This window comes from Micromesistius poutassou (genome assembly GCF_964030765.1).
Source record: "Micromesistius poutassou genome assembly, chromosome: 15".
In the NCBI taxonomy this organism is placed as follows: domain Eukaryota; kingdom Metazoa; phylum Chordata; class Actinopteri; order Gadiformes; family Gadidae; genus Micromesistius; species Micromesistius poutassou.
The window spans coordinates 15,204,086-15,229,605 of record NC_140285.1 but is presented as its reverse complement, the minus strand read 5'-3'; the positions used below and the strand labels follow the sequence as shown (position 1 = coordinate 15,229,605).

The 25,520-nt window shown below is 44.4% G+C and overlaps 4 protein-coding genes across 7 annotated transcripts in view; 1 reads left to right on the top strand and 3 right to left on the bottom strand.

The window, feature by feature from the left end:
* csrnp2 (cysteine-serine-rich nuclear protein 2) overlaps positions 1–2,210 on the bottom strand; it is a 6,850-nt gene extending 4,640 nt beyond the window's left edge. Inside the window, 2 exon segments of the mRNA XM_084480074.1 lie at positions 235–399; positions 1,963–2,210. Coding sequence (XP_084336200.1) covers positions 235–394 — 160 coding nt within the window. The 5' untranslated portion in view covers positions 395–399; positions 1,963–2,210.
* Positions 2,211–2,765: 555 nt separating this feature from the next.
* tfcp2 (transcription factor CP2) lies at positions 2,766–12,180 on the bottom strand. Its single transcript, XM_084480073.1, has 17 exons — positions 11,835–12,180; positions 11,292–11,472; positions 10,190–10,341; positions 9,995–10,071; positions 9,531–9,636; positions 9,089–9,195; positions 8,588–8,740; positions 8,355–8,465; positions 8,034–8,128; positions 7,838–7,883; positions 7,011–7,058; positions 6,079–6,172; positions 5,463–5,553; positions 4,872–4,981; positions 4,506–4,648; positions 4,347–4,398; positions 2,766–4,247 (listed from the first exon to the last, which is right to left on the bottom strand). Exons 2-17 carry the CDS (start codon positions 11,411–11,413, stop codon positions 4,210–4,212), a joined length of 1,545 nt encoding a protein of 514 aa, XP_084336199.1. The 5' UTR covers positions 11,414–11,472; positions 11,835–12,180; the 3' UTR covers positions 2,766–4,209.
* Positions 12,181–12,681: 501 nt separating this feature from the next.
* pou6f1 (POU class 6 homeobox 1) lies at positions 12,682–21,663 on the bottom strand. Of its 4 annotated transcripts, XM_084479136.1 has the most exons (12): positions 20,066–20,346; positions 19,280–19,371; positions 18,774–18,853; positions 18,102–18,291; positions 17,472–17,608; positions 16,857–17,082; positions 16,164–16,426; positions 15,708–15,836; positions 15,091–15,321; positions 14,838–14,961; positions 14,574–14,742; positions 12,682–14,095 (listed from the first exon to the last, which is right to left on the bottom strand). In XM_084479136.1, exons 4-12 carry the CDS (start codon positions 18,280–18,282, stop codon positions 13,750–13,752), a joined length of 1,806 nt encoding a protein of 601 aa, XP_084335262.1. In that variant the 5' UTR covers positions 18,283–18,291; positions 18,774–18,853; positions 19,280–19,371; positions 20,066–20,346; the 3' UTR covers positions 12,682–13,749. The 4 variants fall into 4 exon arrangements, with proteins under 4 accessions (XP_084335262.1, XP_084335261.1, XP_084335260.1 ...); XM_084479135.1 differs by lacking the exons at positions 18,774–18,853; positions 20,066–20,346 and adding an exon at positions 21,614–21,663; XM_084479134.1 differs by lacking the exon at positions 18,774–18,853.
* dazap2 (DAZ associated protein 2) lies at positions 21,350–25,380 on the top strand. Its single transcript, XM_084479138.1, has 4 exons — positions 21,350–21,486; positions 22,179–22,297; positions 22,424–22,672; positions 23,056–25,380. Exons 1-4 carry the CDS (start codon positions 21,474–21,476, stop codon positions 23,182–23,184), a joined length of 510 nt encoding a protein of 169 aa, XP_084335264.1. The 5' UTR covers positions 21,350–21,473; the 3' UTR covers positions 23,185–25,380.
* The last annotated feature ends 140 nt before the right edge of the window (positions 25,381–25,520 follow it).

Below are 25,520 nucleotides of genomic sequence, written 5' to 3'. Positions count from 1 at the left end.
GTATTTAATCCAAGACAATGTAGCAAAACGGAACGGAACAGAATAGAACCTAATTACAATTGGAATGGAATAAAACTGAATGGAACATCTACGCTTCCTAGCATTCGTGCAATGTGTGTGTGTGTGTGTGTGTGTGTGTGTGTGTGTGTGTATATGATCAGTGTTTGTGTTTGTGCAGGGGGTGGGGGGGGGGGGGGGGGGGGGTGGTGGCAGATGTTGCTTGGCGATGCATACGTGCAAACGGTGCGCCAGACGGGGGATTGAGGCTGTCACAGCTGTCGGCGCTGTCGCTACTGGAGACCTCATCGTCCGAGTCCTTGGGTGTGGAGAACGCCGAGCTGTGGTCCACCTCCTCATATCTTCTCTTGAGGCCGAGGGACGAGCCTGCCTCCATGGAACCTGGGAGGAGGGAGACAAGAGGCAGAGGCGTGTGGTCAGCACCGGAGGGTGCGAGGCAGTGATGGCGTCTGGGAGGACATATATATAGAAGGGCGAGCAGTGCGTTCAAAATGGAGACTGATTGTTGCACTTACTGTACTCTAAATACACTCCATCACTTTACGGTTCAACATCCAAAGGATGCCAAAAGGATGCTGACACTGTAGCGTTCTACTGCGCAATATATAATATCCATTGTACGTGATATTAGGCTTAATTACACTGGAGTACTTTATACTTTTGTATTAATACTTAATACTATTAATATAGTATTAACCTTCTTGTTACTTACTCTGATAATACTTTATCCTTCTACATTTGACCTGTTTATTTTGCCTCCATTGTTGAGGAGAGCTTGTAACTCAAGGATGTCATTGCGAGCAATAACAGGCTTGTTTGTGTTGTCCATTTGACAAATAAAGAATTTCAATAATAGCATGTTGAAGGTTAGACTGGGCACTTAAACTCTCATCTTCAGGAGAACATGACACAGTGGGTGATAGTCTGCTTCATAATGGGATGAGAGCTTCATAATGGGTTCCTGAGCATCCGGGGACATGAGAGCAAACTATGGATTGGCTGATCGGAGCACGCCTAAACAACGCGACTATCTGTATCTGGTAGAAGATAAAAAGCTAAGGTGAGGTAAACTTCCGGTTTCACTCTGTCCCCATCTGTATTCGAGCCCAGTCACTCCCCTCCCCTCACCTCCGTCTCACATGAAATCCTACCCAGCTCATCAGGTCTGGGAACGTTGCCACGGCAACCCCCAAAAGCATGAGTTGATAAGGGAAAAGCCATGAATGAAATTGTGTCTGCGGCTCTGCTCAGCCTCTGAATACTGTGGGGTGGGGGTGGGGGGACGGAGGACATGGGAAGCAAGCCTAGTGGGAGGCCAGGGGGCTGGAAGGAATCATGCTACGAATCATAGCTTTTTGGGGTTGGAGTCAATACACTCTTCTCTGGAACCACTAAACCTCAATTCTTTCGAAATACTGTAGACTGGTTTGAGCCTGCAGGCTTCTGATTCAGGTAATATATGATACATTACAGTGTCAGTCTTTCTGCATGATTATTATGTCCTACATGAGTATCAAAATAACAGTTGATATCATCAATTCCTTTATCTGAAAGAGTTTCCAAATATCATTTGGTTATAGCGAGATCATAAACCAAACCCCAAAAGATATGCAAGAAAATAGGCCTCAACTGTCAGTGATGGAGAGGGTGACAAAACAAAGGTCCTCAGACCATTATTGGGTGCATATCCGTGTTGGAGGCACTTGAATGCGTGTGATCATTAGTAGGCGTCGTTATCAGTCAGGTGCTTTTGAGCCAGCAACCCGTTTGCAGATGCAGCAAATAGACACAGACGGATCTATGGATGGGGAAGTAGTCGTAGGATGGAAATGACATTGTCATAGGTCTACGCCTCGATCGCCCTCTCTCTCTCCCTCAGGACACACAGGACAGGTCATCCTATTTATCATGAGCACAATACGGAGGATATGAAATCATTCTTACCTGGGACAGAAATCAGGACTCCGATTCAAAAGAAATCGTGTGATGGTTCCGGGTTTTTTTTTTGTCAGTGGGAGTCGAACATCAATATGTTAACATTGTTTGAATGCAAAAAAAATGCCCAAAATAGAAAACACTTGCATAGGATACTACAACCCGTTGTAAGCCAACGTGTTTTGAATTGGTGTTGGCTTGATTTGTCAATTGTACTGCTGTTTAAAAGCCGATCAGGCTACTTAGGCTTCATGTTCATTGTTCTGCACACTGGAGACCCAAGAAGAAAAGACTGAATTCGTGGCAATCGTTCTGTTTAAACGTTGCATGCCTATCTACTAACGACGGGGGGGCAGTCGGCGGAAAGAAGGACGTCATATGGGTTAGCTGATGTTTATTGCGTTGAACATTATCGATACAAGATGATGTAGAACGCCGAACGTCTTATCTTCCTGGTGTGAGACTTGAAATTGCTTGCAAAGGAGAAATCCGCTGACATCTGGCTTCGTTTATCCTTTAAATCACAAGGGCGGTTTCTATCGAGTCGGTTTTTCGTGCTGTCTTTGTTGATAAAAGCAAGACAGGTCCTGTTGTATTTGATGTCAAATGTTGCGATTTTTCTGTCGAAGTGACGTCCTTCTCCCCCTTGCCCCCTGCCCGGCTGTTTGTTACAATGTAACAATGGAGTGGGACATTTTCTCCGGAGCCATATATACTTATTTTGACGTCACAAACATGCAGGCTTGCTGAGGATGCTGGGAAATGTAGTTCGTCCCCGGCTTCTTTGTCTACTGTCTGCAGCAGCCCAAGGAGAAGATATTCGTGATAAGCTCATAACAAAATATGCCTGTTTTATTACACATTTGAAACATGGTGTAAAGCTTCATTAGCGCAGTTCGAAAAAGTAATAAAAAAAAAACGTCTGACAGTAAGATGGCTACCCAGACAGCAGTGGTAAATGCAGTTTGAGTCTAAAATATATGTAACAAAGGGAAGGGCATGTACACAAATGACATGACATAAAATTGCCACTCTTCAAAGCAGACATTAAGAGATTATAAATCACCTGTCTTTAAGACATGCCAACCTCCAGTGTAATGATAAAAGGGCAAAAAATACAGTAGCCAGTAGAAGTATTTCAATTATGCCATCATGGGACACGGCTGACGGACTCTAAAATACCCATTCAAACACAAAACAACATCTGCAGCATGCAGTCTCACCTAGCCCAACAAACGACATACTGTATTAGTATCTTCAAAACAATACGATGATAGAGAACCAGGTTTGCTAAAATAATAAGATTACAAAAACAGTCAAATCCACACGATTTGTCATGAATACATTAAAAACATTCAAAAGAAAACAATTATGTTTGCAAAATTAAGGTTTGGACAGCCCAAAGGCGCTTGCTGCGCCTTCGTCGACCGCGACCACAGCGCCAGGCAGCCTTTCACCAGTCCTCAGACATCTGGAGAAACACTAGGACTCACTCCACAGCTCAGACAGCCCTGCCTCGGGTGGAGAACAAAGCAGACGGGCCGACGCAGCCGCCTCAACCAGAGTCACATGCGGTCTCCTCGCACTTCCACATGGCGTCCACTTTGATGGCGCTCTGCGTCGCCACATCAAGTTCTGGGCTTGTGTAGTAGCGGTGTCTTGTCAATCCACCGCTATGTGTGTGTGTCTGAGTGGCTGAGGGGACGGGGGTCGGCTGGCCATGCAGGGACAGGAGGCAGAGAGAGGCATAGGGAAGGAGTAGGGGGCGGGGGGGGGGCCTGGGAGGCCTTGAATCCTAGGGGTCGAGTTTTTCTCTTTTTTAGAAAGCGGGTGGACAGATTACTTCAGCCTTTCTCAAGCACAGAGCTTTGGCAGACCGGGCGCCCAGCGAGCATAATATACCGTGATATCATCTCTTCCTCCACGCGAGGAGAAAGTAAAAGTAACACATGAAGAGAATGAGAGTTGAGGGCGCTGCCTCAGTATGGCGTCTCAGACCAGGGGCGTTGGTATTCAGTAAGGTCAGGAATGGGGAGGGTCACATGATCCATCACAGCGGCGCCCCAGTGAAGGGGGTGGCCTGGCACCGGCCCACAGACCAGTGCATGGAGGTCAGGGGAGAAAAAGAAAGAAAGAAAGAAAGAAAGAAAGAGAGAGAGAGAGAGAGAGAGAGAGAGAGAGAGAGAGAGAGAGAGAGAGAGAGAGAGAGAGAGAGAGAGAGAGAGTGAGTGTCTACCCTGCGCCCGTGTTCACCTTTCACTTCAGGATGATGTGATAGCCGTCGCTCGTGTCATCTGATGAAACAAATATCAACATGTGAATTAGAGCCACGTCATCACGGACGTTTGGATGTTTACTCAGCGCGGTTCGGTTGTACTCCTTTCACTCCCTACCTTTCATCGTGTCCAAAACGAAGCACACCTCGTCCTGGAAGTTCTGGATCATCTGATGAAGACACAGGGGGGGGGGGGGGGGGGGGGGCTCGTGAGGACAGCACTTCAAACAAGAGCACCCACAGAGGGAGACGAGAAAAGCCCAAGGTTGCTGGTTACCTCATCGCTGACCAGCACGTGGATGCCAGTGGGACCTTGCTTGAAGATCTGGTTGATCTGTCGGGGTGAGATGCTGAAGAGCTGAGCGATCTTCTCCGTGAGCTCGGCGGCGGTGAGGTCCTCCAGGTAGATGGCGTGATAAACTGTGGGAGTATTTATCTCTGTTTTACATAATAGTGTGGTACAGTACGGGTGCAAAACCATTTGCATGCATTATAATGTGTTGGGCTTGAGGCGAGACGGATGGATGTGTTTGCGAAGAGGCATTCAAATCCAAAATCAAAACGGGCTCTTGAGGTATTCACTTCCTACTGGCGTTAGATGTTTGAATAGCGAGAGAGAGAGAGAGAGAGAACGCATACACACCAAAGAAAGTGTTGTTGGGCGAGTCGCCATTCTCGTGTTTCTGCTGCTGCTGTTCCCGGGCCTGCTGAGACTCCTGGCACACGTACACCGTCAGCCGGGGACGGACCACCCTACACACACACACACACATTTACGTTTAGCAGATGCTTTTACTCAAAGCGACTTACAGTAAATACATTTCGTCAGAAGAAGGAGAAACAAGATATATCGCTGTCGTTACAGTAAGGATGTTCATAGAACCAATTGCCTAGCACCTACAATCGCGAGGTTAACCCATGCCCCGCATACAACAAAGCGAGCTAGGATAAGATGCTACACAACTCAGTACTATTTTTTTTAGTGCCAGGATGTACAACATGGCAATACGATGAGGGAAAATACGTGTGAGTAAGTAGTGTAGGAGTGGGTGGCTAGGCAGAGTGTAGGACACACACACACACACACACACACACACACACACACACACACACACACACACACACACACACACACACACACACACACACACACACACACACACACACACACACACACACACACACACACACACACACACACACACACACACACTGTGGAGCGTGTCCGACCTACCGTCCTTTCAGCGCGTTGAAGAGCCGGATCCCGTCGGCCGGCCCGCAGATCTGGATCACGTCTTCCCTGGTGAGCTTCAACAGGTCGGCCCCTGAAAGCACAACGCAGCCATGGGTCTACCGTCCCTCTCGGGGTGAGCTCACACCACCCGCTAGACGCACACGACCTCAACACGACGAGCGCGCCACCACTCGTTTCCAGCAGGTGGCCAGCGACCAATGGCGTCAGGAGGCGGAGTCCCGACCAACTACACAATCTCAGAGTGACAGCGACTCTAGGCCGTCATGAAGGCGTAGATGATTTAGACTTTGAACTAGGCCGATTTCCAGTGATGTTTGTTTTTTGCGACTACCAATCAGATTGGTTGATATGGAATCTACTCCTCAAACATGGAGCCAATCGAGATACGACTGATCCTAGCAGTGGCCGGTCTCCTTATAGTGGCGATGTGCGGCGCTAGTATAGAACACAGAGCGTGTAGGCCAATGGATAACGGGGGTCCCTCGAGGTGTTGCGGAAAGGTTGTAGCCGAGTGTAGTTGTCTGCGTGAGCTCAACGCGTGTATGCTCAAACAGACCTTCTCCCGGGTCGGCCCCGGAGACAGTGGGCCGCCTACCTGAGAAGTTGGTGAAGAGGCGACTGAAGGTGGAGAAGCGGTTCCTGTGGAGCCACTGCAGGGCGTCCTGTGGCGTCGCCGTGGGTAACAGGTTCTGAGGAGCAGACGGCGGGGACAAGCGAGGACACAAGGGGCAGGGGACAACGTTAACACTGTTGAACGTCTGAACGGGACCAGGTGGGGATTGTGCTGCCCATGTCGGTTCCCCCGTCACTCTCCTCTAGCCCGTTGAGTTCTAGGTTCCCTACTGATGCACTTTGTCAATATTTCAAAGAGAAAATAAAATGAAGATCTTGACCAGTCGTGGAAGATGGTGACCAGATTGGAAACACACTCTGCTGGTGTACAAAATATACCTCATTATCTATCTATCTATATTGGAGAGATCCTTGGATCTATGAGATCAAGGTGATTCCTTCCATTTGGAGGCTACAAAGAAAGCGGTGGCCTTGTCAATGTACGCACAATGTTCCTGGTTCAGAGTGGTCCCCTGATGTTATCATGGCTACAGCTGTCTAGTCCATTAATGCACAAGGCCAGCGTTACAACACATTCTTCTTAGCGCCCAGCACTAAGCCAATCACTGAAGCAGCAATACTCTTATTTACTATTGTTTGTCTAGCAAACAGCAAAGAGTCTCAGAGTCACAACACTGATCTCTTGCTTTGGTTCTCTCTCGCTTATTGGCTGATCTATGAAACCATTCGGATGAGGTTTTGTCTCATCTTCTTTGGTGTACTTTTAAGAGACATAATGCTTGTGAAATTACATTCATTCCTGACATATAAAACGTTAAGTCCAGAACCTGGTCCTATTAGATAATATTGCTGAAAACAGACAAACACTTTAAAACATGTTATACATAAGCATGGTAAGCACCCCCTCAGTCCTGGAACTGAATATTTTTGCTAAGTAATAGAATGAGGACATGCCTTGTTGCTGTCATCGTTGTATGGTTGAAAACAAGTGAAAGGTTGAGGCTGCAAGAAAAAGTCAAGTTAAAATTTGCCATGACATCGTTAGTCATATAAACTTTATGTTCTTTGCTTTCAACATTCATTTAGATGGGTTGAAACACTGGGACAACAGGCAAAAGATGATAACTAGTATAAATATTGCCAAACATAATGTTATATGTGCAAAGACTTATATTTCATGCAGTTCCGATACTTCAGTGCCTGTGTGATGTAAATAACTACTTCTTCCAATACAAATTGGAATAGCATGCGGAAAACATAAAATGGATAATGCAAAAGATTATAGGACACTGAAAATAGAAAAGACGTGAGGAGCCAAATGATAACGAAGAATAAATGAACATACACGTTCGGTTCTCTTAGACTCCCCGTTCATACAAACCAGAAGTATTATGTTTTTAAGATAGTAACACATATCTAAGAGAGGGAGGGGGTTTGAATCAAAACATACGGACAGAGAGAGAAAATTATACATTTTGGGGTAAATCTCTTTTTGACCTTGTTCTCAGTGTCCTGTTTGCTAGGTTTGCCTTCTGTTGATTCAAGCCTTCTATGAATATAATGTCGACTGTGTTTAGCCTGGAGGAAACTCGAAGCTTTGTAAAATACCATAATTAGACCTGGCATAATAAAATAGCCTGACTGCAATATGTGGCACTATAAAGCAAAGAGAGGGGAGGAAAAATCTAAATATTTAAATTGGGAAGAGATGTACCCAACGCTACTACATGGTGAACGGTCTGAACAAACATACGTTCTGTCAATTATTTATCGATACTTACTTCTACTACCGGGACGACCGGCTCCGGCTCATTGGGCGATCCATTGCTATAAAGAAGACAGACGTAAATGAATACATCTGGAGGGAAAGCTACTTGTGCGCTTCTCTTTGGTTCCATATGTTCCTCCTCCCTTTAGGGCCAAGAAACAAGCCTCCTGTAATATCTGAGTAATGGACCCGTGGACCTGCTGCCATACCCTTCTGCCACCACCACAGGGAAGGTGGTGTGTGTGCTGATGAAGCTAGGAGACGGGGAGTTGCTGACGTAGGTCACCTCAGGCCAGGGGGAGCACTGCAACAGATCAATGGTTGACCTTAAAGACACTTCCAACAACATTTATTAAGAAAGTGCATTCGTGCTGGTGTAAAAGAGAAGGCAGCTGACATCGTGTTGGGTTGCCAGATATACAGTGAATTCAGATAGAGCTCATTAAGGAGTGAGTGGCTAGGCATGAGGACGTCTTGCTTAAGGATGCTTATATACCGTTAATCTCTCTCTCACACACACACACACTGACCTCCGTGAGGATAGTGGTTTCATAAGAGGACTGGTACTTCTCCCTCTCCTGCGGCGCCCGTTTCTCCATCTTCTCCCGGTCCGTCTTCTGCTTCCTGTCGGCGCCTTTGGGCTGAGCAACAGAGGCCGCCACATTCAGCTCGTTAACGCCGCCATGCAGCAAAGAGCCTCACTGGTGGCACGACTTAAAATGAAGGGAATGACGGAATAGTAAAAACGGGAAACGGCGTCCACCTTGAAGACCTTGACCTGGCAGGAGGCCGAGTGCTGGTGCTCGGTGTACTCCAGGCTGTCGTTCTCCTTGAACGTGTCGATCTGGATCCGGAAAGGCACCCCTTTCTCTCCTCCGTGCTTTCGCATGGTGAACTCTGTGCTGATGCAGTGAACCTAAATAACAAGAGAGCACACGTCTCAGAATTGTTTTTTTTGGCAGAAGAGGCGAGACGGCATCCAGATAAATGTGTTGGGGGTTTGGGTTTGGGTGAGTATTAACAGGAAAAGGAAAGTTTAACCATAATTTTCGTATTATATATTTGGTTCTATATAGGAAGTGCATTGAGTTTGCCTAACTAAATAAGAACGCTGAACAGTACAAACTAGCAGAGCACAAAACAACAGGGTTCTCGATGGCTGAGATCGTGGAACGTCAATCCATCTCACTAAAGAAAGGAGAGATTCAGGAGGGAGGTGAACAGTGTGGACTGGTCAAATGACAGTGTTTGTTTGTCATGCTACCTGGATAAAAACTGAGGTTCTTTTTGATGGGTCCCAAAGGAACTCGACAGTGTTAAGCTGAGTAGGGTTAGCCCTGGGGTCGATCATGCCAACTGACATGGGGATATCTGCAATGGATCAATGTGAAACAGGTTATTGTCAAATGTGTTCTCAATACACGCCAATCTTTTTCACAACATTACCATGGCTCGCTGGAACCCTTTTTTGGCACACAAGCTAAAACACCAAAATCAAGCCAATGTTAACTACAATGCCAAGCCTCAGCCAAGTGTCCCAATGCATATCTTTGTGACCTTTCCTTCTCTGAAACGCATCAGATTGGTTAACATAATCCGTCACACACAAATCTCATCCGGTGGCCATGAGCCAGATCCCCCTCGCTGTATCCCCCCCAAAGCGGACCAGCGACTGTGAAAGAGGCTTGGCGGCGCTCTGTGCTCACCCAGGTCCAGGATCCTGTCCCCGGGCCGGTTCCAGCGCCAGCCCTCCAGCTGCTGGTGCTCTGTGTACTGCAGCCGCCGGTCGTGGAAGACCACGCGGATGATGCTCTGAGATCATGGAAGAGACAAAGAGGCAAAGCAACCCACAGGAACATGAACCAACTGGCACTGCTGAGCACAAACACCTCCAAACAATAATAAGGCAATGTTCTGGTTATGACATCAAAGTATTCACGGCTCATAACACATACTTAGAAACAAGGGAAACAGCGACCTAGGGAAATGGTGACCTATAAAGTCCAGACGGCTGAATGCCCGTACAGTGATGCCGCCTTTAAGACCAGCAAAAACATTGCAACTACAAAGTGTGGTCAAATCTGAGCTGATCATCATATCATGATATGAATATATTTATATGATCAAACACCTGATAACTCGTAAGTGAACTACTAGGTTGGAGGCTTACCTTCACCATCTTACTGGTGATTTCAGGAAGCTCCCCGATTTTCCGATTGTCAAGCATTCGAATTTCATAAGACTGTCCTGCAACAACCAGTCAACACATTGTTATTAGACGTTGTTGTGGCCAGGTTGCTCCAATAATGTCGAGATACATTCAGTAAATGGTATCAGTCGTGTCCATCTTGAGGCCGGCGCTGACCTTGGTTGAGGTAGGTGAGTGTTTCGTCATGCAGCTTGATGGCCGGCGAGGTAGCTGCACACAGAACATACTGGAAGGGCAGGATCTTGTTTTCATTGTCCGGGGGCAGGTTGGACTCTTCCTGCTTGAAGATGGGCAGGGCGAGCACGTCGCTGAAACAACCCAACACAGAGAAAATAGCATTTAGCGTTTTTAACTTTTCACAAACTTTCTCCTTTGGGTTCTTTCTACATGCGTTCTAGTGGTTTGCTGAGAGGCATCAGGGTTGTTCAAATCTAGCTGGCGACAACTGGTCACATTTAGACCACACATTAGTTGCTTAAGTGCATTGTCGAACATACACACTGGCTAGCAGGGTGTTCTCAGCTAGAAATTCATCAATTCCAATGAAAGCAAGTTGGACGACACGGGCCAATACCACGGTCTCCAGTCTATGGATCCCGTTTCTACTCTCAACCCAAGAATTTGAGCAATGAAGTGGCTCTTTGCAGGCTTCGGTGGGTCATGTAATGGTGCACTCGCTAAATCAACAAGGACACAGAGTGTGTTCTTTTCCAAGCACTACGCCTGAGTCAGCAAAATCGTATTTAATTGCACACACAATCGCCAAACTTCAGCCATCTGTTAGAGGGCCCGTTATTAAAAGTAGGTTCAATTGGATATACATTTATCAAAGTGAATACATTTTCAGTAAGGGAGATTGGAATAGGAGATTCACATTTAAGAGATGATTATTAGGCTTAAATCAATGTTTTTCTGGACACCAAATGAAATCGACATAAGATAGTCTATTAGTGCAGTCACTGCATTGCATTGTTATTATACATATATAAATCAATGTAGATAATCGATTTTAAATTAAGGTGATGCAAGTTATCAATTTCATACATTGCCTAGAATACATATTTTTGTGTTCTGTATGCTGTCTTTAAGTTTAGAATGAGTTGCAATAACACAAGTATATGTGGTTGATACGCAAAACAAAATTATCTCTTGATACCAAATCAATGTGTGGCAATGTACTTCTTAATGCATACATTTCAACAGTAATAACTACAATTCTACAAGGAATGAAACAAGTTTGTCTTAATTCATGCAGTACCTCATACTGTATGCCCCTGCTCCCAGCTCTTGGCCAATGCCCGAGAGACTCGCATCGAAGTCCTGCACCAAGCCGGACTCGATCACCTCATCCGTCAGGGGCAACTTTAGTGCCCACGCCATGGTGACGACGCTTAAAGCTCACGGAGCGATGCCGGTTAAAGTCCCGACAAGATGTCCAGCTGTATTAAAATAAATGGCAAACTTTTGATGGAGAAATTCAAACACTTATGACAATTATGACATGAGCCACTTAAATACACATCTGAACAAAAACGGCCAAATGACTGCACGAAATGGATCATCCAATATTAAACCTGTATGGTTCCACCAACTAGATGGCAATTTATACATTATGCAATACATATAATAGGAAACCCAATCCCTAAAAAGATCCCTTCCATACAATACTCTGCTGAGTTGGCTAACACCATGAATTGAGTTCAAAGTGCTTGTGCACGTTTCATTTGATACACCTCACAGAGTTAGGTTTGTTAATGACTGTGTAGCCCTAAACCATGCACAGTACAGAAACATAACCAACCTTCGGAGAAGCGAAGTGTGGCTTGCGGCTAACCAAGTGAGGGCTTCAGGCCATCGTGTCGCACTCCTTCCTCACGTACTAAAATAAACATGTCAAGCTATTCGCTCGGTTAGCGTTACCGCTGAGCTAGCCGCTAGCCTGCATGCTAACGTAGCTCTCAGACCCTCTTCAGGTGCACCTGTGGCCGTCTATGTGTCGTTATGGGTGTACGTTACGGCTAAACGGCTACGACGATGAAAACCCGATTCAATAAGTACCAACTAAATCCAGCCTCATGGAAAACGGATTTAAAATATACATTTCTTTTGTTTGTTTATCTTTCTTCTTCTCTGTAACAAACCCGCAATGTCCGCTTACTCCTATTTTGTAAAACTGGGATAGACGTCACGCCTCGTTACTGCTCTCTACTGGCCGGCGGGAGAACTACAGTGTGTGTGTGTGTGTGTGTGTGTGTGTGTGTGTGTGTGTGTGTGTGTGTGTGTGTGTGTGTGTGTGTGTGTGTGTGTGTGTGTGTGTGTGTGTGTGTGTGTGTGTGTGTGTGTGTGTGTGTGTGTGTGTGTGTGTGTGTGTGTGTGTGTGTGTGTGTGTGTGTGTGTGTCTTTTAAAATAAACTAAAGGTATAACAATATAAGTCTAAGAATCTTAGATTTTATTTGCTCAATAATGACAACACAGCCTTTTTTGTAATAACAAGGTTTAACAAATTAACAGATATTGCTGAACAAACCAATATATTGTAATTTGACATTAACATGATCAGTTCTAGATGCTGCCTGTTTAGTGTTTGATTCGCAGACCATTCCATTTCACGATAATGTTTATAACGTTTTTAAAATGTGGAAGAAGGCATAGTATTATATTTTAATACAATTATGGGATGAAAAAAAAGGTCAAATTGAATACTAAATACAGTATATTATTTCATGGATATGCATAATGTTAACATTAGTAGATGACATTTGGCATCATGATGATTGTATTTTTTAACCAGTAGCTGCTACATTTTTCCAAAGTGGTTAAGTAAAAAAAAAAGATGAATGCATACATACTATATGCAACCATTTTGCTTGTCCCAAAGTCCACTAAAGTGCAAAGCATTATTGGAAGGACTGATAGAGGTACAACAAACTTCCTCTCTTTTGTCTCCAATACACACAGCTATAAAGAATATACGTGCAGACAGGAAACCTCCATCTCTCAAAAGGAGAATTGGAACCACAATATTTTGCTCAACATTAATTTCACTTTCCTTCATATTCCCTAATTCATAACTCATACTATGAATAGCTTTTTTTATCTGGCAACCAGGACATGTTGTGAAATGTAGATTAGTCCATAAACACTTTTATAAAAGGCAACATTTCACGGTTACACCTGGTTTACCTCAAAACTAAATCAAATGTACAATGGACGCACTTTTAGATCTTAAAGATAACCATTAATGCAGTAAAAGAAACAGAAAGCTGTCTTCATTAAAACATCATACAGAATATATAAAATAAATGGGCAATTAGCAGCTATACAATTCAAAATGGCTGGCGGTTTATATCCAAAGATTCCTCCCATTAGTTTATAGGTTACATGGTCACTTAAAAATGGTTAAGTGTTAAAAAAAATAATAATGATAGCCAATTCTATATATTGAGGAATAATAACATTATTATTATTATTATATCTGATGATATAGAATCATGCATTCTGACTCTTTAACACAAACGTACCGATACATACCTTAAAAATTGTTTTTTTTGCATACTCTTCTTGACACTCGCATTATCTCACAATTTTTTTTACCTCAAGTGCCTGTAGCTATTTACAACGCAGTCTGCATCTCCTCAACCACTGCCCGCTGCCATCCTGGTATAGGTCCAAGCAGCTCGCCGCCGCACTCCCTCGGCTCACGAAACAGAGTGTACTACTGCACCTGGAAGACGTTAATCTTGCTGGTGTTTTTCAGCGTCTGTCTCCGGTTGCAGAACCACACCCGCACCACCTCGCGGTCGTAGTTGAGCTCCCGTGCGATCTCCGTGATCTCCTGGCCCGTGGGCAGGGCGTTCTTCTCAAAGTAAGTGTTGAGGACCTCGATGGCCTGCGGCGTGAAGCTGGTGCGCCGCTTGCGTTTCTTGGACGGCTCTCCGCCCACGAACTCCATCAGATTCTGCTGGCCTTTCTGGTTCCAGAGCTCCGCCTCCGCCAGCCAGCGCTCCAACACCGGCTTCAGCTTCTGGGCACTTTTAGGCGTGATGTCGAGCTTCTCAAACCTGCCGTGGCACAACCCCTCAGTTTGGTTCATTCAGAATCATAATGTTTAACACAAAAGATGAGTCTAACACAGCATCACCAACACCCTACAGCAGCGCACCACAGGCTCCACAGATGGCTGTGTGTATTTCTAAGTCTAACCAAGACCTGCAGGGGAGTCAGCCCTGTGTATCAGCGACCCCCTCTGTTATATATTAAACCTTGCCCTTGGATCAGTTTGGCCCGATATGGATGCAGGATGGATGCAGGATGAATGCCAATCCATCCAGCTCTCAGTCATAACAGCATGTCACTCTGCATTTTAACATTCACATTTAGTATTGCCCTTGTTCAATCTCAATGAGAGCATGGCCTCTATATTATAGCTTTTACATTTTTATAAAATGTATCTAAATGACTACATGCATTATAATGCATGCTGATGAAGATGAGGATGCATTGTATTCAGGCAGTGGGGGGGGGGGGGGGGGGGGTTACCTGCAGATAGCCGATTGGCTGTACGCAGGACCCTCCGTCGCAGTCAGGGCCTGCCCCACTTGTGTCTGCGTTAGCCCCAAGGAGAGTCGGCGGATCTTGAAATTCTTGGCAAACTCTCGGATCTCCTCCAGATTAATGCCCTCCTCATTGTTGACCGCATGCTGTGGCTCTAGGTAGGAGGGGGGGAAACAAGTAGAATTGAGTCCAGTTATAAATACCCTGCTATGGGAGTTATGCTGGGCGTGGAGGAGCAGGTGTGCATACTGCTGACGAGCTGGCCCACTGTTGCTATGTCTGCACAGGAGATGGGGATGGGCGTGGCGGCTGTCTTCACAGAGGCCTGCGGGGCGATGATGACAGGTGACTGGGCGACAGTTGTGACCGAGGCCTAGGACCAAGGAAAAGGGCAACATATCATCAAAGGACGCTTTTATCATAGCCAGTTTAACCACATTGTCCCATTTTCAAATTTAATCGGTAAAAGGCATTACTTTGGTTTTCTTTCAAATGATTCTACCTGCATGTTGGGCTTGTTCAGGGCGGACGCAGCGGAGTCCTTAGGCAGCACGGCGGCGGTGATGGGGGCTGCGGTGGCTCCGCCCCCCAGAGTAGCTACGATCTGGCCCTGGGCGTTGAACAGCAGCTGCGGTGTGACGGTCTGGAGCTGGAGCCCCTGCAGGGGGAGGGTGTGCGTGGCCGCGCCGCCCAGAGAGGCGGGGTTCAGCAGGAGCGGCAGCGTCCCGATGACCTTTAGAGAACAAGAGCACGTTATCCAGGTCGCTTAGTACTACAATCCTGGCCTCCTCTTCCAACACAGCAAGCTTTTATTACATCAATTCAACCAACCAATAAGAACAAATACAAATAATTGTTTGCTTGCACTACTCATAATAAGTTGAATATCCTGTTGTTCAATCAATGGTGTGAACACAATTGTTGCTAAACTATAGTGTAAAACTACATCAAAATCGAATATTGACTCATAACAACAGTCATAATTAGTAAACCGCCGTCATTAGTTCAAACTTTCATACAATAAAAAATGATGTGTGTGTAATGGCTCATTTATTAAAATAAGCCCTACACACATCGCATAAGCAGAACATAGGTAGCAGTTGCCCCGCTGAAACCCACCTGTCCTTGAGCGTTGGTGATGACCTGGCTGGTGAGGCCGGTCATGTTGGACATGGCCGTGGTGAAGATGGGCGTGGAGGTGAGCGAACTCAGGAACTGAGGCTGTGCTCCGAAGGATGCAGCGCTGAACTGAAGACAAGATACTAGTTAAATGATCAATGACCATAGCTTTACTTGTGTAGAAATGCAGAGGTCTTAGCGACTGGAAACATCTGGATACATCAACAATGTTGGTTGCACTATAATCCCAAAAAAAAAAGAAAAGTGACTTACAGTGCAGAAAAACGCTTGTTATTACCATAGCTGCGCTCCTAACATGCTTGAAATAGTCTTCAACCTATAGTCCTCATCCTCAACCAGAATAACAGGTGTTATGCTGCGCTCCCAACATGCTTGAAGCAGTCAATCTGTCCGCAACCTTCTTCTTGACAGCAGCATTAATAATGCTAAACTCACGATGGCAGGGTTGAGGGAGAGCCCAGCGGTCTGCAGCGCCGCCACCGAGATGCCGGGCTGAGCGATGGTGGTGGTGGTGGCGATCGCCGAGGCCATCTGGGCTGCGGCCACTTGGGCCGCCGTCGCCTGGGTGCCGGTCACCTGGGTGCCGGTCACCTGCGCGGGCTGGGACGTCACCTGCTGCAGGGAGGCGGCCTGCGGCTGGAACAAGGCGGCGGCGGTCGTCTGCAGCTGGGGCTGCAGGGAGTTGAGCACGGTCGCAGCTTGGAGCAAAACAACCAACAGTCATTGTTGAGGAATTATGAGAGGATCTCAGAAGAAGAGAGAATAGGATCACGCGGACCTCAGGATCAGCCGTTAGTACACGTTCAGCTAAGCAATCAAGTCAGAGAGGAGAAGTATATAGGAAAAACATAATGACAAAACATTACATTTACTTGATGTAAGAAAGGAGTAGGGGTCAGCTGCTGGACAGATAGTATCGTGTCATTTATATTGCCGGTAATTATAATATTATTGAACACCTACTTTGACTTAAACATGCATATATACTTTGATGCATAATATCCTCTCTTGTAACCTTACATGTCCTATTGGTCTGATCAACGTATCGTTTCTCCTCACTTCCTTTATTTAACAACATTTAACACATTATCATCATCCTCATCTAATCTAACATACAAACCACTGTACCTTGAAGGCCTGCTAAGGGCAGTTTGAGGAGGTTCCCAGCAGTGGTGGCTGCAGTTAATCCGGGCAGCGTAGCTACATTGGTGGTGGGGAGTGTGAGCACAGCCAGGCCCCCCTGGCCCCCCAGAGACCCGGCCATGCTGAGGGGGATGAGCAGGGGTTGGCCCAGGGACCCCGCCTGGGCCATCATCCCCGTCATCAGCTGGGCAAAGCTCTCCTGCGTCAGCAACTTTAGGTGGGGATAAAGCAATGATGAGGCTCGCTTTGGAGGAAAGTTTCTTCCTACAAGCTATCAGAGCCTTGAACAATGAGTCATAAACTCTTCACCGATAGTTTACCTTGCACTACTGCCATTTAAAGTATTTGCAGTGTTCACTTTTAACCTTAGTCTTGTATATTCTGGGATATTTTTATCTGGTATTTTGTTTATAGCCTAGCTTTCTAAGTGTGATGTTCTTGGCAAATGCACTGCTTGGGAGTTTGACGCAATAATATTTCACTATATTTATTTGTATGTGACAAATACAATTTCTCAAATCTTGTATCTTGAGGTGGAGAAGGCAAACAGCGAATTAGTGTGTGATTAGTGTGTTGTGCTTGTGATCGTTGTTGACATACCTGCGGACATGCCTGTACATTGATGGGTAGGGTGGCCTGTGTTTGGTGTAGGGCTGCACTGATGGGAATGGTTGGCGCTAGAGTTTGAAGAGCAGGGCCTGTGGCATCCACGGTTATGACCTGCTGCTCTCCGACATCTGAACAAACAGTACAAGTGTATATTTACAACAGGTCTTACGTTATTTTTGGCATGTGAAATTATTTCAAGTGGCAAAACTGACCTCCCACAACTGTGATGATACCATAGAGTTTCATACAATACTTTCTGAAATGATCATGAATACACATTTGATAAATGTTTTAACCTTGGACTTTTTTAGTCTACCTTTTTCAGCTAAACTTGGAACACTGGTCCAATGGCGTCAACAGCTTGAACCTAATTTGGTTCAAGCTGTTGACGATGTTTAAATCTTGGGTGAACTGCGCAAGCTGGCGCATGGTTCATATGTCGATGTGTTGTGTGTCGCACGTCTGATATTTTGAAACGTGTGAACTGTGCATCCACACCAATGAGTGGGCCAAACAGCGACTACAAATCTCAATGGTTGTCCACGTCACAAAAGGCGCATCCAGGCAACTATAGTGGCAGCTTTAGTGGTATTGCAATGTATCACCATTTGAAAAAATTACCTGCTCCCCCAGCGATCTTAGTGGCAGTAGGTGTATCTTGGATGCTGCTGGCGTCTGGTTGTTTAGGGGCCTGGTCGTCTCTTCCTTCCACCCTGGAGTCCACTTTGTCATCAGATAACGAGGACGCAGTGGAAGAGTCTACCTCTACTTCTAGCACACGGATCGTCTCATGGCCAGACATTACAATCACCTGAAACACAGCCATGGTTCAACAGAGAGTGAGATACAGGTCAAGTTAAGTACATTGGCCCTTGCAGTCCCTTTGGAAGAACCCTTCCTACAGCTAATCTGACATTATGAGAGGACGCATGGTTGATGCATCATCTGATGCATCCATCATACCTGATCTGGTGCATTGTCTTTTTCATGCAATCCTTTGTTGATGTTGCTTCATAGTATACAACCCTGACCTTGAAGTTTTCCTCATTGTATCTATGTTTAAGTCTATCCCAACTAAATAAACCTTTTTTACAAAACATTTCCGTATTTATACTGATTTCACTATTCTTGTCAGGTCTCAGCACCTAACCTAGCCGTATTGAACCCAGTTTGGAGAGGGACACGTGGCTCATGGGATGAAGGGATAATGACGGCCCGAGGGGACGGGCAGCAAGACAACCTTGGCTGAAGGGCAAGGTGCAGAGACAACGCAGGAAGAGAGAGGATGCGTACCTGGTGGTCTTTGGCAGGAAATTTCAAAGTGCAGGAACTAAATGGCTGAAAAAAGACTTCTGCAGTCAGACAGTGAATGGCTACGGAGAACAGAGAAGCCAAGCATATGTTAGGACACAGTGAACCAAAACAAAACAGACAAAAAAAGACAAATGATTAGAGCATGGGTCCCCCAAAGCAAGGACAAGTGCATCAGCCCACAAGCAGTTCAAGCAATGCTCTCTCAAGCTTTCTTAGCGTTCATAACAAGAAGCATTGCTTATGTTTGTTGACCGTGTCTACATAGAATGTTGCCGAAGGAAAACAAATATATTTGATCAATAAGCATGGCAGCAGATTGGTACACAACAAAAGCATCAAGTTGAAGGTAGTGGTACACCAGAGTATTGCAGAGTATTCATGTTCTAGTTATGATATGGTACATGAAGGGGACATCAGTCAATGATCTCAAAGCTACCCAGGGTTTAATTCAGTTTAGTATTCTTGCAGTTAGAGGCGGGAGGTACCTGTTCATTGACAGTAAGTGGGGCAGCTTTAGCAGGGATGTCCTGTGAGTCCATGTTTTTTGCACACAAACAACCCCTCTGCAGCTTGAATTCTGTGACAACATAAGGAAGACACCAATGGATGTAGTCACTAACGTTTATACTTTACGGAAACCATAAACAAAAACTACAATCAGGGTTTGCACACGTCGTGGATACGGACCGGGGAACCATAAATAGTGTGGGTATCTTGAGGGGAAAACATAAGACATGGCCACATGGTTAGGACTTTTCTTTGATTCACGGCTATTTCTGTCACGCTATGAATAGATTATATTTGATGGGCCTAAACAGGCCCTCCCTCTCTGTTGTACTTGAACACGCTTGGGGAGAACGTGAATGAAGGAGCTCGCAATGTACATGAGGTGGTCGTCAGTGATGAATCAAAGAGCTCCAAAAATATAAGGATGACCATTTTCTGACAGTAGGACCCTCTTTACAAATGGAGATCTGTCAAAACTTCAGCTGGGGATAACGACCACCACCCCACCCCCATTCGCGGCAATAAAAGTCTCGCCGCGTCGGCTACTTTTGGGAACAAACTGTTACCACCCGGTGTGCGCGACAGATCGCGTCTCAACCCCATGCCTAGAGACCGAATATAATGCGTTTCCCTCTCTTTATCATAAATATATAAATTATGCTAATTACGAGCATTGCATATTAACCCAAACTCATTTCCTCTCGCCGCTACATAGGGAGTCGCGGCGGGCAGTATTAGACGGGTGGGAATTATTTGCAACTTACCAAGCAGATCTATTTTATTTTCAGTTGTCCTCCCCTTCTAAATGGTCCTTGTCACAATTTGTTTCAGTCACACATAATTAAAAATTCATCTCAGCTTCCAGACAGGCGCTGTGACTGCACACAAAAGAGGCATTTGCATTGATAAGGAGGGGTTGCAATGTGAGGATCTCCTGTTTCTCAATATTTAATGACGTTTTCCTTTTGGACAACAATTCAAATCATCAGAAATCCTTCGGGTGTCAAATTAAAAAGCCATTATCTGTTGTAAAGTAAAGGAAAATTAGAAAAATGTGGCCCTTTGCACTACGTCATGAACATAATTTATGCAAGAAAAAAAGCCTTGCATTGAAAAATGTCTGCCTCGACTTCAGAGGAGCTGCGGTCCTCTTAAAGGGACAGTGCACCCCCCTTAAAGAGAAAGTGCATCATACAACGGGGAGAAGGGTGGGCTTATGTACATTTGTATTTTTATGTATGTCTTGAGGCAGAAACACTCAAAGTATGTGCCTATATTCATAACATTAGCATTTGTAAATACATAACATTCATGCAGCTGACAATATTAGGCGGATACAGTGTTTGTTGATAATGATAATGTATTTACCTTAAAATCAATTGTTCGACACACCATACAAACATGTACTGCCCTTGAATGTGAGCGCTCTAATATGAAAGTTGTATAGTAGGCGAATAAGACACTTTGGGGGCAAGAAGGTCTAGATACATTTGACATTTTTTTTGCACACCATCCATATCTTTGGATGGAATTCACTAAGCTGAAGATGTAGGTGTAAATGGCCAATAATAAAAGTGTCTGCTAATAATGTATCTACTTCCTGCTAAATGTTACCACCTCGTTCCTATGCGTTCTCATCTCGCGACGAAAAGCACGGGAAGAGATACTTCAAATGAGCGTTATTGGGAAGGGAAGGCGGGACTTTCCATTACATAGATTTTTATCGGCGATAGAGGGAGGTACTTCCGATAAAGGGATATTCGATTGAGTTACATGTTTTGAGTTACACGGATATTGCTTTATAAAACTACATATGTATTCTGATCTGGTGTCAATATACATGTCATGTTCTCATTCTTCTCGCTCATGGGACTGTCAACTGGCGTGCACAGCTCGCAGAAAGTGAACATACCGGAAGTTGCATTGTAGTAGAGCGACATAACGCTACAATGAAGGATCCTCTCCCAGCCTACACCGGTTCAGACCCGTTGCAGTAGCCTATAGGTGGCGCAAGCAGTTTCATAACCAACCCCATCCGAGTGACGTAACCGCTAGCACCACAACAAGCTGGAAAACAAGGAAGTGTAGTGTAACCTGTCACAAGGCCCCTGATAAGACACCTGAATCTGCGTTTATCCTTTCAAGCTATCTCATTCTACAAAATACAGGACCATGAATAACAAAGGTAAGCCTCGGATGGACATCATATGTCGTGATTAGTGGCCCCTGCTCGCGTTATGTAACTGGATGGATAAATGACGCCGCGTCTCGAGTCCGAGCGGGTTTAACATATGAGCACAACAATGATTTACCTGATGAGATTGTGTTGCTGTTTGCATTGTTGCTAACGTGTCGTCGTTTAGACAGCTTCTGGTCCCGATTGACACGGGGCGCACACAGGAGCCGAGGTGGTTGTCCTTAATCAATGTCACCATCGTTTTTACATTTTAATGCCACTAACGTTGATCTGTGGCCGTTTTCCCCGTAAGGCTCTCTATTGTCTGCTCAGATCTTCGAGACAAAGCTGTCTCCCTAAGTCTAACTAGATTACTTTTTTTTTGCCCCTGGCTATCTTTCGGTTTCTCCCATCTGTTGAAAGAGAAGGAAATAATGACAGTCTGCGACCGCATTTCTTGAGAAATCGCGAATGCGTCTGACGGCGATCATCGAGGTCATCGTTGGTATAACGATAGCCATTAAAACACATTAAACCTCACGATTCATCCATCACCATGGATTTCTCTGGAGAAATATTTAAAAAAACGTCAGCTACAACCCTAAATATATTTTAGCCAAATCGCCCATGGGTGTTTTCATTATTATGTTATTTATTATTTAATTTTTTTGGTCGATATTCATTTATCTTTTACTTTTCAGGTTCATATCCCCAGCAAGCGTTGTACCCTCAACAGAACAGCGCACCCATCTACCCTCCTGCTATGCAAGTATCCCCCCAGGCGCCTCCATACACAGATGCACCTCCTGCATACTCTGAGGTAAGTTATGGAGAGAACTAAGTAGTTCCTAAATTGACATTACTAGCGATCACAAACATATCCTCGTTGTATCCTATTCCAATTATTACATTGAACATTTATTGAATAAATTCTCCATCTTTACAGATATACCAGCCCAGATTTGTGCTTCCACCCCAGGTGCCTGGCCAGGTACCTCAGATGTCCTCCCCATACCCCGGGGCACAGATGTTCATGCCCATGCAGCAGCACATTCCAGTGGGGGCAGTCGGCCAGAATGTCCCGATGGCCTACTATCAGATGGGAGCCATGTACCCCCCGGGCTCAACAGTGATGGTGGATGGAGGCTATGATGCCGGAGCACGCTTCGGGGCCACCAGCAGTGTTTCCATTCCGGTGAGCATCTGCATTTACAGTAATAATAAGTAAATATAAATAAGTATTTAGTATAGTATTAAGTATTAAACCCCTATGTTTGAATTTGGTCCAGGTAAACAAGAGTGACACTCCATATAAACTGTTTCCTACTAACTTTCTTACTTTCATGCTTCCTAAAATAAGTTATGATGAATGCCACAACAATAAAACACTTTTCTTCCCAATATTTCTTCCTTGCTTAAGGGAGTTTTTTCTTGCCTGTGTGGGGGCTTGGGTCAGGGGGGTGTCATAAATATTTGGCCTGGTGATTAAGGGCTATACAAATAAAATTGAATTGAATTGAATGGGTACTTTGATTTGTTTGTGCATACCCACGTTGACTCTTTCTCCTCATGTTCCAGCCCCCACCTCCGGGACACCCCCCAAATGCCGCTCAGCTGGCTGCCATGCAGGGTGCTAATGTTGTGATGGCACAGCGCAAGAATAATTTCTTCCTGGGAAGCTCCGGTGGAGGTTATACCATCTGGTAACGGCAGCCATTTTCGACGACCCCCCCCTGCCCTATCCCTTCCTCCCTGTATTCCCAACCTCATTCCCTTCTTCCAACGCGACTATGCCCTTACACCCCATCCCATATGCCTCCCTTTTAAGGCTGCTCAGTCACGCCATGATACTGATATCACCTAACAGAATGTAATAACTTAGAGCCCTATTAATAGGTACAGTATTCCACTTGCTAGGGCACTTTTACAATTGATTGAGACCACTGCCTAGAGTGGCTGTCAAAAAAAAAATGTCATTCAGAAATTCATTCCAAGAACCCTTCATCAGATTCTGTCAATGCAAAATTCCACCCCAAACTGGTTCTGTTGAAGTTCTTTGTGGATCAAATCCAGAAATTCTTGTGTTTTAGATGTTGCTTTGTATTTAGTAAAGCTCATGTTGGAAATGTTTCACATTCATATTCTGTTTTAAATTCTGGACATACTAAAAGCCTTGAAGCCTGAACGCGATAAGCAAAATGTCCATGTCACACTTGCATAGGCTCCATGCTACCTGATCAATTTGAGGAACATGTAACAAAAAAAAAGCTTACAGCATTAGTCAAGCACTAGATAAGTGGTTTACTGTACCTTATTGGGCAACTGGTAGATAAAATGAACAAGTGCCAAAGAGCACTCGAGATATCCGCATATTAAAGCAAAGTAACTTAAGGAAACCTAAAAGAAGGAATTTTAAATTGAGTCCTAATAGTGAGCTGAGTAAAATGGAGTGGTTGGTGTCAACATTTTAGTTGTTCGGTTTTCTACCATTGTTGTTTTAGAGTCGGATACCCAGCGTTTTACACTTAGTTGATTATTGTATGGACTGCAACAATTATTACTTGCTGTTTCTTCTTGTGTTTTATGTATGTACTCTGGCATGATCTGTTTAAAATATTTTATTACATTTAGGAAATAATACAACCTTTTTAATATCCGTGTGTAACCTATCACAATGTCAAGTGACTCCTTAATTTCTGCCCTCCTTTTTTTTAATTTATACGCAGATTTTTGAATTATATTATTTGTTAGCCTAATACATTTGTTTTGTATAACCAAGAAGCTGGTTGTACCAAAGACTTGGTCTATAGTGCTACCATGTGTGAATGTGTTGTGAATGTTTTTATGTCACGATTTTAAAGCCAACATATCATTGCAAAAGCCTTTGTATTTGATAGCCAGAGTGATATGACCCCTTGAGTTAATTCATCTAAAAATGCACTGCTTTGAAAACCTGCGAGACCCACGCATAGCAGCTACTTTTTTATGTTCATTTATTTGGTAACAAACGTATGACGACTCTGTGCATTGTAGTATTTTAGTATTTTAGAATACTTCTTAAACATTAAACATGGTCTGTTCATAAAATATGCCCAACTGCAGTTTTACCTTTTACTAGCATCACTGTCTGCACACCTACTTCACCAGGACACTTATGCTTATTAATGAACTTAAAAAAAAAATGTACTTATGAATGAATACAATATTAAGGTAATGTCAGGATTTCCTGCCGGTATGCATACAATCAGCTGGTTGAGTTGATTTTTGGTGTTTAGTAACATGTGTCCCTGGGTATCCGACATAGCACTTGGTCTTAATAGCTGTGGCCAGCACAACAAATTCCATTGTCAAAGGGAGCTTCTTGTTTGATTTTCTCTCAATGTCAGCCTGACAAGGTCACCGAGAGAGCTGACAAGAAACTTGATTAACTGCAAAAATATCGGATAAAAGTGATGCATGGCTGCAGAATGTGCTGGTGTATTCCTCAGCTTGGAACAAATGTTCTTTTTGGCCACAGCCTTTAAACCTTGTCATTACATGATATTTTTGTCCTACTTAAGATTTAATTGTGTTTGTAATGCAACAGAATGGTGGCCTAGTCCCAGCAATATGAAGAACTTTAAACTACAGCTAAACCAGTAGTAGCCATGCCAACCACAGCTAGCATGGAATGGAATTGTCTTTGATGGATTATGGACATTTAGTCAGGGATTCTCAAAACTATTTTGTAATGTGTACTGAGGTGATTTGATGAGCTTTGGTATGGCTTCTATCTTTTAAGATTACTAAAAGGAGATGAGTGTCACTTCAATGTACTGAGAAATGTCAAAGGGAACTCTTTGCAAGAACTTGGGTGCGCTTAACTTTTTATATTAAACTTAAAATTTAAAATGACAAATTAGAATAAATGTTATTTTGGAAATTTGAAATGACCGTTTATCTTGATTTTATTTAGAAAACGGGTATGTGTACTGTATGAGAAAATGTCAGTTTTTATGACCAGTAATTAGTTTTCCTATGCATTGTTCATTAATTATTCCATT

Bases quoted from the DNA above. Each gene is read 5' to 3' on its own strand.
- tfcp2 (XM_084480073.1), bottom strand. From the start codon at position 11,413: ATGGCGTGGGCACTAAAGTTGCCCCTGACGGATGAGGTGATCGAGTCC. The intron at 8,466-8,587 runs GTGGACGCCGTT...TCTGTTGCTCAG, and splicing joins GCCAGGTCAAGGTCTTCAAG to CCCAAAGGCGCCGACAGGAA. The intron at 4,399-4,505 runs GTAACCAGCAAC...TGTCTTCATCAG, and splicing joins ACGTGCTGGTCAGCGATGAG to ATGATCCAGAACTTCCAGGA.
- dazap2 (XM_084479138.1), top strand. The intron at 22,298-22,423 runs GTAAGTTATGGA...CCATCTTTACAG, and splicing joins CACCTCCTGCATACTCTGAG to ATATACCAGCCCAGATTTGT. The intron at 22,673-23,055 runs GTGAGCATCTGC...CTCATGTTCCAG, and splicing joins CCAGCAGTGTTTCCATTCCG to CCCCCACCTCCGGGACACCC.
- pou6f1 (XM_084479135.1), bottom strand. From the start codon at position 19,333: ATGGACTCACAGGACATCCCTGCTAAAGCTGCCCCACTTACTGTCAAT. The intron at 15,322-15,707 runs GTGGGTTTCAGC...TGTTCTCTAAAG, and splicing joins TCACCAACGCTCAAGGACAG to GTCATCGGGACGCTGCCGCT. The intron at 14,743-14,837 runs GTATGCACACCT...CCTCCTACCTAG, and splicing joins AGTGGGCCAGCTCGTCAGCA to AGCCACAGCATGCGGTCAAC.